Source organism: Acipenser ruthenus, chromosome 13 (assembly GCF_902713425.1).
Source record: "Acipenser ruthenus chromosome 13, fAciRut3.2 maternal haplotype, whole genome shotgun sequence".
Lineage (NCBI taxonomy): Eukaryota > Metazoa > Chordata > Actinopteri > Acipenseriformes > Acipenseridae > Acipenser > Acipenser ruthenus.
The window spans coordinates 19,079,384-19,095,758 of record NC_081201.1 but is presented as its reverse complement, the minus strand read 5'-3'; the positions used below and the strand labels follow the sequence as shown (position 1 = coordinate 19,095,758).

The 16,375-nt window shown below is 38.2% G+C and overlaps 1 protein-coding gene across 6 annotated transcripts in view; it reads right to left on the bottom strand.

Moving 5' to 3' along the window:
- Positions 1–16,375, bottom strand: part of LOC117418275 (arginyl-tRNA--protein transferase 1) — a 209,029-nt gene that overhangs the window by 159,023 nt on the left and 33,631 nt on the right. For 2 of the 6 annotated variants that reach the window (XM_034031162.3, XM_034031161.3), the window contains exons 6-8: positions 7,681–7,895; positions 4,988–5,116; positions 3,565–3,693 (exon numbers count right to left, since the gene is read on the bottom strand). In XM_034031162.3, the coding sequence (XP_033887053.2) occupies positions 3,565–3,693; positions 4,988–5,116; positions 7,681–7,895 (473 nt within the window). The remainder of the gene's footprint in view (positions 1–3,564; positions 3,694–4,987; positions 5,117–7,680; positions 7,896–16,375) is intronic. The other 4 variants (XM_034031167.3, XM_034031164.3, XM_034031163.3 and 1 more) reach the window with 3 other exon arrangements.

Genomic DNA, 16,375 nt, shown 5'->3' with positions numbered 1-16,375 from the left:
AATCTTTTATCAAAATATTAAATCTGGGAAAAGTTTTAAATAAGATTGGAAAAGCACTACGCTGCAATGCACCATTATTTTCAAAACTCTCCTGCTCACCTACAATGCCCTTCATCACACAAATCCTGAGTACCTCTTCAACCTGCTGACCCACTATGTCCCTGCCCGCAAGCTGAGGTACTCCGACTCTGGCCTGCTTGTTATCCCCAAGCAAAAAGTGCACCACACTTGGAGAACGCTCGTTTAGCTTCATGGCTCAGACTCTTTGGAACTCTCTCCCAGCTTTGGTGTGTGATGCTCCCACCGTCGCTCGCTTTAAATCAACTCTCAAGACCTACCTGTTCTCTTTTGCTTTCCATGCTCTTTAAGCCTGATATCTGCTATTAGCTGGTGTGTCGTTGCTACTTTTTTCTTTCTTTCTCGCATGCACAATGTTTTAGAATTCTTTTTACATCCTAGCCTTGCATTTCATGTATTTAATGTAATATGTGTTTTTTTTTTTTTTGTTTGTTTTTTTGTTTTTTTTACTGCATCTTGTAAAGCGCTTTGTGATGGTGGTCCACTATGAAAGGCACTACATAAAATAGATTGATTGACTGATTGATTTTATCTGTGTGAAGGAAAAGCACTACACTGCCCTGCACCATACCCTTATATCTGTGGGAAGGTTTTTTCACAGCGAGTTCTAGTTCGAGCTGGATATCCTCCAGCTACAAAGACATTTCTTCATTAAAATGTTTTGCAACAGAAACAAAGACACCAGTGCAAGCTCTTCCTAGGACTGCATTACCTCCACATGCTGTACAGGTATACAAATACAAAACACATTGTTAACAGAAGAGTTTCCTTAGCTGTAGGTGTGTTGAGAAGTTCTGGTTGAAATCAAAAGAGACTAAGGGATAGATGTACTAAGATGGGCCAGTCGCAGCGCAAACATACCGTAATTTGCATTTCCGTTACAATTCACAAAGTGCACATTTTGTCATGTGTACTAAGAAAAAATATGTTAATGAAGACAGCCGCAATATACTAATTTAAATATTATTTGCGTCATCTTAGCGAGATCTCTAGCGAGAGTTGTGCGACATTTTTTCAAATAAAATTGTGGGAGTTGAGTTGTGGTTTGCTGCAGCAGAGTGTGCCCGAAGGATAACATCTATACATGCAAGGGCAGCACAAAGGAATATCCACTAGAAAAAGTTTCCTGAGGGCATCAGATGATTTTCAATATTTAGGTATTCGGTTAGGTTTAGGTTTTAGGGCTGGGGTTGGGTTAGGGTCAGGGTCAGGGTCAGGGTGGGTTGATTTCGTAGAGTTGGCAGGCTCTGGAAGTGAAAGGTGGGAGTGCTTGGCAAATGCCCTCGAATCATCTGATGCCCTCAGGACACTTTCTAGTGTACATTCTTTTACGCTGCCATGCAAGGGTGCAAGAATCAAAATAACATTGTTTTTGTTAAATGTAAACATAATCTGTACAATGCATTCTGTTCTGTCTTCATTTTACCTATTTTAATACTGTTATATATATATATATATATATAAAAAAATGAAAGTCAGTTTAATCCCATCAGATTCTATAGAGGGGCCCCAACCTTCACCCCAAAAAAGCTTTTCATACTCATACAGTAGCCCCTCGCTAAACCGGACATGTTTGTCCTACATAAGGAGGTGTCGGGTTTAAAAACAATATAATAAAAATCGCACAAACGTACATTTACAGTTCTCAATGCATTTTAAATATAAATCATTGCGCTGAAATAACACTAATGTGTTTTGGATAGGCTACACATTACATTATGTAAAAACATAAATCTGTACAGTAGGCCCATACAGTTTACAGTACAGTAGTAAAATCAAATGAATACCTAGCACTTTCTTTTACTTTAGCCTACCAATAACACAAAATAAATCATGCTGCTGCATTGAACACATTGGTGTACAATGAGAATAAAATAATTTTAAATTGAAACGAAATTATTTTAGTTTTTTTTTAAATTTTATTTAAATTATTATTATTTTTAACTTGGTCTACTTAGTAGCCTAAACAATTCATACACAATAGATGATGGTCCTATATAGATGAAGGGGTTAGTGGCACATGTGTGCAGTCTATTGCTCTCAACATGCTGGGAAAACCAGAAATGTAATAGAATTTGTTTTCAAGGCTTGCAGTGAATTTGAGTGTCTTGCTGGCAGCTTGCTCGGGCTTGTTTGCATTATTACTGAGCATAACCAGGGAGGGTTAAATGCAAATACTGAACGATGTAGGATTTGAAAGCACTGTAATTTGATAATGAGTGTGAAAATCAATGTCAAAAATTTGAAATAAACACAAAAGTAAAATATAAAAGATTACTATACTTAAATTAGGTCTACTTTTACTCTGAAAACATGCTAAAACAACAATTTTCAACAAGTTTAAATGTTTAATTAGTTAAATGATACAAGGGATATTTTAAGGACTCTTAGGTAAACAGTCTTTGAAAAAATGTGAATAAACAAATACAGGGTTTTACAAAACACAGGGGCAAGCTTGAATAAATTAAACCAAAACTAGCTTAAAACAAATGTTCCTGAACAAACAGTCCTTAATGTTTTGTGAATAGGGCCCATGGGTGTGATTCTAATGATCTAAAACAGTGACCGATCATTTATAACTTCATTGTTTGCCTGTTGGTGATTTTCCCCAGGACTTATGTATTGACCTTTTTAAAACATTATTACATACATAAAAATATAGTGAACTAAGGTACAATGTAAAATCAGGCTAAGAAATGTGAGGGTGTCAGTATTTCTATATACCTGTACATACTGTATACACACAGACAGAGGCAGGGACAGTATTTCTATATACCTGTACATACTGTATACACACAGGCAGAAGCAGGGACAGTATTTCTATATACCTGTACATACCGTATACACACAGGCAGAAGCAGGGACAGTATTTCTATATACCTGTACATACCGTATACACACAGGCAGAAGCAGGGACAGTATTTCTATATACCTGTACATACTGTATACGCACAGGGAGAAGCAGGGACAGGCCTGTATACCACAGATCACAGAGAGACAGAGTAACAAGGAGGGAAGCTTGAGAGAAGAGATGAGGAATGATGCAGGATTGGAACATGGTGCCTTTAAAGCCTTTGAAACCACTTCCAATAGCAACTGCTGCTTTGTTGTGAAGATGTTTTGGACCCTTTCCCGTTTAGTTTTTTTAACTGAAATGTAGAAGTTTAAACTACAGCACTGCTTCCTGGCACCTAATCTCTTCCTGTGCTGTAGGTCACATGGTCTGCTGGACTATCTGGACAGGCACTCCAATGTGTCTAACTACTTCCTGTGCAGTATTGAAGCAGCAGCTTTCAATCTCTTTGAAAAATGAATGTACTAATAACTGATTTGAAAGCCTTGGCTAAGCACGCAATTAAATAAACAAAAGAGAAACACACTAATGTACAAGTAAAACTATAAACCATGATAAAGACTGACGTTAAGGAAGGAATTGTGAAGAACAAAAAATGAGTAAAAAGCAGCAACACATGCAGTACACTGTACCTGCGATTCAGAGCACTCCGAGGGGCTGTCCTTATGTATGGCCGTCTGATATTTGGCGTACAGTGCAGCAGACTGGCTGTATGTTGCAGTGAATTCAGGATCATCAAAGCAGACAGGCACTAACCTCACCTTTAGAGCAGCAGAAGATTCAACAATGTTTTAGAAGATTAGGATGACAATGCAAACGAACCTTAGCACATTAGCTACTTACAAACACTCGGGTTTCAGTCAATACAGGGCTGGCATGAAGGTGCTTTGGGTACTTACACCAGGCACCTTTATACTAGCCGTGCACTACAGGACACTGAAGGTGAGGCTAGCGCCATGTCTCCCCATTCACCTCAAAGCCAAGCTCTACCAGTACGGCATTCCAGGAGTAATTAGAGAACAAAGAGACCCTGGCTAACCATTAAAGACAACTGCAATGCACACAGCATCTCACTGCTGCTGCTGCTGACTCTCTTTCTGCACGTACTGCTGCAGTACCTTTATCGAACAATAGCTCGCAAACGCATACGACTGTCTGGGATTTCTACTGGTTCCTATAAATTGCTTCAATGATGAATACCAAGTGCAGTATACCGAAATGTACAGTTTAAATAGCCATTCATGATATTGTCTATGCCAGATACACAAAATAAATTCCATGTAGGAATCCAATCAAAGTCAAACTAATATTCAGAAACCACGCAGTTTAACTCTACATTGCTTAAACAATGCTCCTCCATTTGTGAGCAACGCATCATAAACTAAAATCGGCCATTCACGAAAAAGCAAAGCACACACATACTTAAAGGAAGAAAATTAAGTCAAGTAAACTAATATTTGTCTAGTGTCTTCTTCAGTGTAACTACTATCAGAACCCCTGTCTGTGGTATTTTGTATGTTTAAACAGGGTCCTGTTACTATATCAAAAGGTTTGGGGAGCGAGTTTGGACAATTCATTTTGTACAATGAAGGCTAAGTGTTTCAAACTGTGTTTCAAAAAAATTATCCCAGCATCCTGTATTTAAACAATGTGGTTTTGGACAGTGAAATGTTTGTTCACTTGACTTTGTTTCTAAACACACACCAGTTATAGGACATTTTACACGTAGCAGATGAAATATTCTGAAAATGTACTCAGCATAAAAGTGTCCTTTTAATAAATGTTGTGCCAGATTTAGTTTAAAAGGTTTGGGGAATGGCTACCCGAGGTAAATTAATCCAGACTCTGGTTTCGTCATTGCGGCACCTGCTGAAACTCATTACACGCTACTTTGAACCTGCAGGATGTTAATTCTCCTCCACCCCACCCCCTGCCATAACGTCCACCCCTTTGAAAATAACCCTGCCATTCCCGTCCACCCTCTTGAAAATAACCTGGGCCCGCATGTCCAGCGAGCAGGGGAGATGTAGATGGAGGGGGTAGGGGGTGTCTGACCTGGCTCTCGGATGGTTTGTCAGGTGGGTCCTTGTGGACAGTCATCTGGTATCGTTTATAGACCTGGTAAGACTCGTGGAAAGTGGCTTTGAACTGGGAGCTTGGTGGAGTCGACCGCACTAGCCTCACCTTCAGGAGAAGTTAAGACAAAGACCGCTGTGTTACTGTCATCAATGAAGTGTGACAATACCGTGTTGCAGGGTAGGGGGGTTAATCGTTAAAGATGAATCAATTAAATGCGAGAGGTTAACCAATTAAAAAAAAAAAAAAGTTGGAATAAATATCTTGAAAAAACCTCTACAGTATATTGCATGTTTAAACATATGTTCAAGATATCACTATATAACAACCACAAACAGCACTCGCATGTGTGTGTCCCTCTCGGAGCTGAAACAGAGCTGATGGCACCCATATCCCTCTGCTGCTGCAGGTGGTATCAGAGGGGTGGCTGTTTAGTTCATTAGAGTGAAAGGGTGGCCAGAAAGCTTCAAGCTTATAGGTAAAACTACCTTAGTGGGTGTAAACAAACTGGCAAGCAAACACTGTCTGGTTTCTGATGAAGCAGAATGCATATAAGGCTAATCTATGGATGAATGCAGTAAACGTGGCTGATGTTCTGTGCAAGTCTTAAGAGACTTTAAGCTTAGCCTGTAATAGTTTATACAGTGTATCCCCTTTGGTCACAATTATTTCATTTTTGAAATGATAAAAATGTTGATGTGAACTCTATGGGGTACTAGAAGTTGCATTGTCAAGACTGAAAAAACATACCTGCTTTATAAAGTATAGCATAGCTAGGAAACTTAACATGGTACATGCAGTGAGTGAAGGGGAAAAATATTAAAAAGACCCTGCTGTTTCAGACACGTCAAGGTTTGGAGGCATTGCCTGCCTTGGTATTGTATTACTTATTTTCAAATAGCGCTTCCCAGCTCTTATTTTACTGCATGCATGAGGCAGTCTAAAACTTAAACAATGCGATGTAATAAATGTGTGATTCATTAGCCAGGTAATCAAATCAAATTGAACGATTAAACCCCCTAGTGCAAAACAGTTTAAAATGCTTCTCAAAACACTGGTCCCATTATTGTAGAACTGTTCACCAATAAAAACAGAATTATCAGTGCAATGGTTATCAACACCAGTTACAGCTGGCCAGATGTCAGTTAACTGGTTTTCTGTTTTGAATGGAGTTCTCTTTCCTAGATCTCCACACAGGGCTGTAATGAGAAGATTTGAAACAGTACCTTTTTAATGTTTCAGCATAAACTCAAGAACCTGACATCTTGTTACTTTTATGAGAATTATTATTAATAACTAATATAGAATTTCTGGAGACTTTCTGGAAAAACCTTTTGGTCTCACAGATATCCATATCTGAAATGCATTATTATTATTATTATTATTATTATTATTATTATTATTATTATTATTATTGAATGCAATTTTAAATCTAATGGTGTCATAGTATGTGAGATAAATACCTACAATTAAGAATAATCATCCCGTGCTTTTGTTCCTTGCTGTAAATAAACAGCAAACGTTTCCAATATACAGTATTTCCATCCTTGCAGTAGAAATGCATTTCCAGAGCTGTGTTTTGTTATAAATGTATTTCCACAGTTGTGTTTTGTTCTCGCTCTGGTGTTTGAATCGGGGCGTGTGAAGAGTGCTGTCATGCTGCCCCTTGGTGGTTTTACATGCATACTACACAGAAACTACATTAAAAACACCATCACAATGACTGTGAGTAATACTAATAATTAAACTGTGAATGTCAATTCTATTTCAAACAAATCACAACCGGTTTCCTTTAACTTTATACTAGTATGTATAGTTTTAAAACAGTATTTGTAACTTATTTCTCACTAAAACAACATGTGTTTAGTGTCTTTCCTATTTTCATTGGTTTTTGTATAGAGATGGATCTGATGATGTACACTACACCTTAAACTGTGTGTGTGGGGGGGGGGGGGGGTTCACTAAATACTTTAGGTTAAACATCTTCGCCACTGTCAAAACTAAACAACTGAAAACATATCGGAGAAAATATTTGAACATTCAGACAAACATGGCTTCCAATATATTCAGAAATGACCATGCTTGTTCATATAACAATTTATAAATGGCTGTATCAAGATAAAGGATATTGTGCAAAGGACACCAATGCATTAACTAATAGGAGTGTTCCTCTCCTATCTCAAATAGGTCATTCAGATTTTGTTTATGTAATATGGTACAAATTATACTTTTGTTATGCAGTTAATTCACAATTAAGGAACATTGGAATATCCGTTTCAATTTTTAAATATTTGAACATGAAAAATCCATATTTTTCCCAGCACTAGAAAATACAACATCATCTTCTGAACTAATCCATTTGCCCCAGTTTTTCTTAAAATGACACGTGCTAGATTCTCAAAGCTATTTACTCCAAATGATCCTTAATGCATTGTTTCAGAAAGTTAAAACTCACCCACTAAAGCCAACAAACCAAAAATAAACAACTCAGACACTGGGGCTTGTAATAAGTCTGTAGCATTTTTTTTTTAAATGTATTTTAGAATTGTAACTGGTGTGTTTATCCTTACGGGAACAAACTGTGCTAATGACAATTTGGAGTAAACAGCATTGAGAATCCATCCCCATTGTGCTTTCTAAATCCCTAACACAGACCAGGATGCTTGCTGTACCTCCAGTTTATACACTGCATCAGCAGGCAAGGACTCTGCTATTAACTCCTCAATGGTTTTGGATGGAGGTGGGGGTCTGGCTGCCTCTGTCTGTGGGATGCTGGCGCTCCCTGCTTCCCTCCCACTCTGTTTCTGAAGCTCTTTCTGCAGTTTTCTCTCCTTCCGAACCTCCTTTGCCTTGCGACAGGGTGGTCTGCTTGGATCGGCACCAAGCCCTGAAGGAGGGGGAAAAAAAAAAAAAAAAGAAGAATAAACCAACGAAGATTATTTTCCTGTAGCTGACAAGAACACAAGTGAAATGACCGGATTGAAAAGCAGGTGTCCACCATACTATGCTCCATGAGAGAGAGCACGGAAGCCATGACAGGCATCTGTAGGTTTAGAAAAACATCATTTTAAACACAACAGACAAGGCACTGATAGTTGTATTACTTCAGAAACATACTGCATTTTTGTGGCCTAAACCACAGGGCTCAGATATTTCTGAACAAGAAATATGACAGCAAAACAACTGGAGAGCTCAAGAGCCCTTCAGACATATGCACCCAGCATTGAACCCAGAGTTCGGAGTGGTTTTTCTGTTAAAGGAAATGCTAATGTTGCAGAATGATCAATACACAACTGAACTACACTCAAGAGCCAAAAATATCCTCCCAAGTAATCTATTTGATGCTTTGGAACATCCATGTTATGTTTTCTATTTAGAAACTACTTTGCAGTTGTTTTTCTCCTTTCAAAGAAAACAGAGAAAATATGCCCCATCTTGAAACAATGAGAACTATATTTTATGCAGGATACAGTATGTTGTGATGACAAAAGTTTTTTTTTTTTTTTTTTTTCATAGTCCATAGACTATAGTTCCATAGTCTAACCAACATATCCTAAAAAGTTTGTTTTTTATTTTGTATTTGCTTCTTGCTGTTACTTTGTCATTCTTAACTTCACCTAACAGTGTCTCCTGTGACTGCAGGTCTCATCCTTTGACACTTTGCAACAAACAGTGAAGCCATTGCTTCTGTTTGCTGTGCTGCTAATGTGTGTACTTTATTTATTTATTTATTTATTTATTTATTTATCTCTCTCTCTCTCTCTCGAGCATCAACAACTCGTTTTCAATTGGCTACAATTATCCTTTCATACACCATACACAGCAAACACACCATACACCAAACACAGCAAACACACCATACACCACACCACACACAGCAAACACACGACACAGACCATACACCACACAAAGCAAACACACCACACAGAGCAAACACACCACACACAATGAACACTATACACACACGATGCACAGCAAACACACTACACACCAAACACAACATACACACCATGCACACTATACACACACCATGCACTGCATACTCACCAAACACAGCATACACACACCAAACACACCACGCACACACCAACACAGCATACAAACCACTAGGGCTGTCAGTTAAGCCTCCAAATAGCAATCGATTAATTGGGCACACAAAATATAATCGTATAATCGATTGTACTTGAATATCTTTGGCAGTCAATCTCAGATTGTTATTAACCTTCCTCATAATTCTTCTACTTGTTCTTGGTGACAGAACCTTCTTTCTTTCAGACCTTCTCTAGCTTTATGACAATAAATCATTTTCTGCCTATGGTCTTCAGATAGCTCTTTACTTTTTCCCCATATTGACTTATTGGTAATGACAGCAATCATCCTTTGCCTAACCCTTTTATACTCTCTAAGAATGTTCACCTACAATCCAACAATACTTTTGAATAGCATTTTTGGAGTTTTGCAAAAAAATTGCCGAAATAAATAATTGTCTATTTCTTGTAACTTTTTTTCCATTAGTACAAATAAGCCCGCAGGCGCCCGGCCAGACTACAGGGGTTGCTGGTGCGAGTGAGCCGAGGACACCCTGGCCGACCTAAATGCTCCCCCCCACCCCGGGGCGACGCTCGGCCAATTGTGCGCCGCCCCCTGGGAGCTCCCGTCCACGGTCGGCTGTGGAATAGCCTGGACTAGAACCGGTGACGTCCAGACTATAGGGTGTATTCTGCACTCCACGTGGAGCACCTTTACCGGATGCGCCACTCGGGAGTCCCTCTGCTGAACTAATTTTATTACATTATTTGGAAGTGGTAATTTAAAAAATATCTAAAAACGCTATAACATTGTAAAATGAACCCATAGTGTTTAAAATTAAGGAATACAACATTTGTGTGTATTCCCTAATGTAACACATTACTGTGTTCATTTAAAAAAAAATGTTTTTACAGTGTACATGAATCAATCAGGCTAGTCTAGTGTAGCATTAATACCCTGTGTTTACTTGTTTTACTTTCTAAAAGAACAGTATAGATTCACGGAGGTATTAAGTTGTATATAATAAATTTTACAGTCAAGAGGAGGTCCATTTGGTCCATCTTGCTCGTTTGGTTGTTTATTGGTACAAGCAGGAACCTCATCAAGCCATTATTTGAAGTATCCACACAAATCAGTTTCCATAACAGTGTTTCATTTTTTCATCATATAATAAAAAGTCTGCTTAAAGGAAAGTATTTCTGTGTTTTCTTGTTATAAGAGAGATGCGTTGTAATTGCTGTATTAGTAGCGGTCCAAAACACTAGACTTCTGTTTTTATACATAAGAAATAAAGAAAATGGTATCTTTTACATTTTACAAGTTTTTATTTTATTTTATAGTCGGTGGCAATGACCTTTGAATACACTGGAACTTGTTTTCAGCAGAAAAAAAAAAGTATTATATATATTCAAACAGCAAGCATTCCACCATGCTGTAGCATTATTAACTGTGTATTAGCCTCTTAAGCACTTTGTACTTGCAAAAAAAGGAATTCGGCAGCCATTTAACATGTCGTGGACATAAGATCCAAACTATGGTGATAGTATCGAGTATCATGATACTGTGCATGGTATCATATCAATAGTCCCTAACTGAGGTATCGCAGAACACTAGAATTCACTGTAAACAATACAAACAAAGAACCAAAAGATTCAACAGAAGAAAAGGGAGGCCAGTGATAATATTGCTAGTGCTAACACGAGGTAGGAAAATTAATTCTCTGTGTAAAAAAGTGCCTCTTGTTTTCTGTTCTGAATGCCCCTTTATCTAATCTCCATTTGTGACCCCTGGTCCTTGTTTCTTTTTTCAGGTCAAAGAAGTCCCCTGGGTTGGCATTGTCTATACTTTTTAGGATTTTGAATGTTTGAATCAGATCGCCGCATAGTCTTCTTTGTTCAAGACTGAATAGATTCAATTCTTTTAGCCTGTCTGCATACGACATGCCTTTTAAACCTGGGATAATTCTGGTTGCTCTTCTTTGCACTCCTTCTAGAGCAGCAATATCATTTTTGTAACGAGGTGACCAGAACTGAACACAACAGCGTTTGCTTACTATACCAGAATCTAAATCATTAACGTAGATTAGGAATAGCAGAGGACCTAATACTGATCCCTGTGGTACACCACTGGTTACCTCACTCCATTTTGTGGTTTCTCCTCTAATCAGTACTTTCTGTTTTCTACCTGTTAACCACTCCCTAATCCATGTGCATACATTTCCTTGAATCCCTACTGCGTTCAGTTTGAGAATTAATCTTTTATGCGGGACTTTGTCAAAAGCTTTCTGGAAATCTAAATAAACCATGTCGTATGCTTTGCAGTTATCCATTTTCAATGTTGCATCCTCAAAAAAGTCAAGTAGGTTAGTTAGACACGATCTCCCTTTCCTAAAACCATGCTGGCTGTCTCCCAGGATATTGTTACCATATAGGTAATTTTCCATTTTGGATCTTATTATAGTTTCCATAAGTTTACATATAATAGAAGTCAGGCTTATTGGTCTGTAGTTACCTGGTTCGGTTTTGTCTCCCTTTTTGTGGATCGGTATTACGTTAGCTATTTTCCAGTCTGTCGGTACAACCCCTGTGTCAAAACACTGTTGCATGATCTTGGTTAGCGGTTTGTAAATACCTTCTTTCATTTCTTTGAGTACTATTGGGAGAATCTCATCTGGCCCAAGGGATTTGTTTATTTTAAGAGCTCCTAGTCCCTTTAACACTTCTGCCTCAGTTATGTTAAAGTTATTTAAAATTGGATAGGAACAGGTCGACATGTCGGGCATGTTGTCCGTGTCCTCCTTTGTAAAAACCTGTGAAAAGTAATCATTTAATATATTTGCTATTTTTTTTTCCTTCATCTATGATTTTGCCATTTGTCTCTTAGACATTTAACCTCCTCTTTGAATGTTCTCTTGCTGTTATAATATTGGAAAAACATTTAGGAATTGGTTTTAGCCCCTTTAGCAATGTTGATTTCTATCTCTCTCTTGGCCTTTCTAACTTCCTTTTTGACTTGTGTTTGCAGTTCCAAGTACTCTTTCTGTGTACTTAGTTTTTGGTCCCTTTTAAACGCTCTGTAAAGTGCCTTTTTTCGCTGAATATTTTTTTAAATTGATCTTTTAAACCATTTTGGCCATTTTGTTTTAGATTTAGATTTGTCTACTTTGGGGATGTAATTGTTTTGTGCCTCTAGTACTACATTTTTAAAAAACAGCCATCCTTTTTCTGTGGATGTTTTCTCTATTTTACTCCAATCTACTTCTGTTAGTCTCTGTTTCATACCTTCATAGTTTGCTTTTCTAAAATTGTAAACCTTAGCTTTAGTCATTACTTTTGGGGTTTTAAAAAATATTTCAAATGAGACCATGTTGTGGTCTGAGTTTGCCAATGGCTCTCTGACCTCTGTTTTAGTTATTCTGTCTTCATTATTTGAAAAGACTAAATCAAGGCATGCCTCCCCTCTAGTCGGTGCCTTGACAAATTGCGTTAGGAAGCAGTCATTTGTCATTTCCACCATTTCAATTTCGTCCGTCGTGCCCCCCATCAGGTTTTCCCATTTTATATGGGGGAAGTTGAAATCCCCCATTAGTATGGCTTCTCCTTTTCTACACGCTTTTCGAATGTCATTGTACAACAGATTATTTTGCTCAGCGTCTGAATTTGGCGGTCTATAGCATGCTCCTATTATTATGCCCTTTGAATTTGTGTCCCTTATTCTGACCCATATTAATTCTGCATTGTTTTCTTTGTCCTGATTTAACACCTGGGCTTCAAGACTATTTCTTATGTATAGCGCTACCCCTCCGCCTCTTCTGTCCTGCCTGTCTTTCCTATACAGTGTGTACCCACTAATATTATATTCGTCTCCATCACTCTCAGACAACCAAGTTTCTGTAACACCTATCACATTGTAGTTACTTGTTAGTGCAGTAGCTTCAAGTTCTAACATTTTGTTTCTGAGACTTCTAGCATTAAGATAAATACATTTAATAGTGTTCTTACCTGAGTTGTTGCCTTGTTTTGATGTGGTCTCCCTTCTGTTTTTTTGTTTTCTCCCCCCTTACTACCCTTATGTTCTTCTTATGTTCTATACTTGTCCCCAAGTTTTGTTTCTTGCCTCTTACTCAGTCACAAAGCATATGCTTTGAGCTTTCCATTGATGTAAGGGATGCCCGTATGTGTAGTTCTTACAGGAAACAGCCATCCCTATATCTATGGGTTCAGTGCTGTAACAGGCATCCATTCCCCAAACACAGCAGGAAAACAGTACTTGTCAATACAGGACTTGCACAGCTCCCTACTGGCTCACAGTGGACAGAAATGGTATTGCCAGCTGGCAATACCATTACTGGGACTTTTTTGTTGTTGTTGTTTTACTAAAATGTATATAGCTATGTTTATTTTTTATAAATTATGTGTCAAGGTTTTCTATTTTGTTATTGTTTGTCTGTTTCTTACCAAATTTGGCACTTATGTTCAGAAGCAATAAAAGTTTCATTTTGCAGTGCAAATTTATCCTTGAGGTCTTTTGTTCTCAGTGAGTGACAAAATAAATTAGACTTTTTTGCTATGCGCTTTTGTATGGGGGGGGGGGGTATAATATATATCTATAACTGTGTGCTTTTCAAAGAGAATTTTGTCGGTTACCTTTCATTTGATGTGTGTTACATGCTTGTAATCCTTACAGAACAGGAGTTAGACGGGATACAATACAAATATGCAAAAAACCGCAGAATTAGGCTTGAGTTTAACAGGTTAAAAGATAATTATGATTACCATGATCATTTTTTTTTTTTTTTTTTTTTTTTATAAATTTAGTCGTTGCCAATTCGTTTTTATTATTTTCTCCCCAATTTGTAATGCCCAATTATTTTTAGGCTCAGCTCACCGCTACCACCCCTGCGCTGACTCGGGAGCGGCGAAGATGAACACACGCTGTCCTCCGAAGCATGTGCCGTCACCCGCCCGCTTCTTTACACTCTGCAGACTCACCGTGCAGCCGCCTCAGAGCTACAGCGTCGGAGGACAACGCCCGCAGGCGCCCGGCCAGACTCCAGGGGTCGCTGGTGCGCAGTGAGCCGAGGACACCCTGGCCGACCTAACCCTCCCTCCACCCAGGGGGACACTCGGCCAATTGGCGCCGCCCCCTGGGAGCTCCCGTCCACGGTCGGCTGTGGAATAGCCTGGATTCGAACACGCGACATCCAGGCTATAGAGCGCATCCTGCACTCTAGCGAGTGCTTTTACTGGATGCGCCACTCGGGAGCCCCATTACCATGATCATTTAAATGTAAATTATCGTCCAACCCTATTTTCTATAGCAGACTACAGACTGTGGCTATCTAGCAAACATAGAGCTATCACACAACCATGCAAATAGGACCATACATTTGTGTAACAGCAATATGCTTATATGCTACATAAGAATGGGCTTATATGACTGTTTTAGAAAGCAGTAGAGAAATAAAAAAAAAAAGATTATCAAAAATCCATTCACAGTGCTTTATTATGGTCTTTATTAACGTTGCTATCACAATTTACCATGCTGGTGTATAAAGCAGTAAAGCAGAAATGTACCTTGGAGCCCAAGTCTTGTGTTTGAACTCAGCGTTGCACGATTATACTGTACATGCAATGGGTTTATTTATCTGTGTTTCAACACATCCCAACAACTCAGAAGTACTCTATACAAGTCACTTCACATTGTTTACAGCCACGATTGCCCATTGTCAAACGACTTCTTAATGAACCAGCACTCTATGAACCCAGAAACCCCTTCCCATTATCTTCATGAATAAGAAACCCATTGCAGACAGCCAGCAGTACCAGCTCAAAGTGCACTGGCCTCTCCACTTACTGTCCTTTTATTATCAGCAAGAACATGTTTTATTTAAAAGGACAATAGCCGCGTGACCCCTCATTAAATATGCAGGATATAAATAAATTCCACAGTTCTGTATATACTTTAGGTAATTGACATTGTACAGCTGTGCTGTTAAAAATAACCAATTTTACTGGCTATGCTTTTCCAAGTACAGCACTGTCTCTATCATTTACTTAAAGTGGAAATCGTCAAACGTATACAATACTGTGTGCTCTTGCAGTGATGCCAGCCTGCCAGCAGTGATCAGTACACTGAAGAAAGCACTAGCCGCAGCGTTTGTTATACCTTTGTGAAGTTTGGGATTATCCACAAAGTTCAACACAGTTGAGGTGGAAGGACAACTTTTAAGCATGCTTGATATGCTTGCAATAACTAAAAAAACATCAACTTGTGTTTATCATTGCACCCCTTAACAGGAGTTTTTACAATCCATGTTCCTTCCTCTTGTAAGAGCTAGCTGTATTATCACTGCCCCCCTTTCATTGCTAAACAAGGCTTTAAAGTCCATGTATTACCTTTTTTAATTTGTTTTAGTTTATGGGCATGCTGATTTTCATTGCAACACTATAGAGTCTTCCTGAGATATGATCACTGACTGACTATGAGTGAGGCTAGGACTAAAGCATTGAGGGTAAATGGATTAATATATGCTATTCAATGTATTAAGAAGCCATCATGTGGACATGTGCTAATAATGTGGTCAACTGCAGGTGTGCCAAAAAGGACTGTAACACCTTCACTTTGTAATGTTTAATGTTTAGAACTGCATTATGTTATTTGTACATGAGACAAAAAACTGATTTCAAAGTGTAGTTGCTGATTTCAATAGGGATGGAATTTATAATAATCTCAACTGTTCTACAGTCATGCAATAGCAGCAGCAATATGGATAAAGATGCCATTGTTACAAGTAAGTTAAATAGACTTGCATAGCAATATCTTCCATTGACTTATAAAACACAGCTAAAAGGGTAGTAAGTCGTTGTTAAACTGTTAGCAATGTGCAGGTTAGCACAAGTTATTGCATATATTTGTAAGAACTTTACTTTCTTGCTATAGAAGGCCATGCAATGTACCATTTTTAGCAGACTATACAATGTAAATTGTATTGTGTTATTTTCCTTTTACTGCAATGCAACACTATAATACTCCCAGTAAAGCCATTTGTACTCAAAATGTGAGGTGCAGGAAGAACAAGACTAGACTGTAGTCCAGACAAGACTGCTTGTTAAAACTAACATAATAATACAAAGAGAATAGAGGTTTTGGAAACACATATAAACTAAAGCCACAAGATTTTTAAATGATTGTCTTAAAAACAAAATCGTGCAGGACATCTGTTATTCTTTATAACAAAAGAATGCTATTGTTCAAAGAGAACATAATTACACAGTTAAATAGGAGAACCAGGAGATCAAGTAGTATATCATAAACATATTATAATTGGTGTATAAT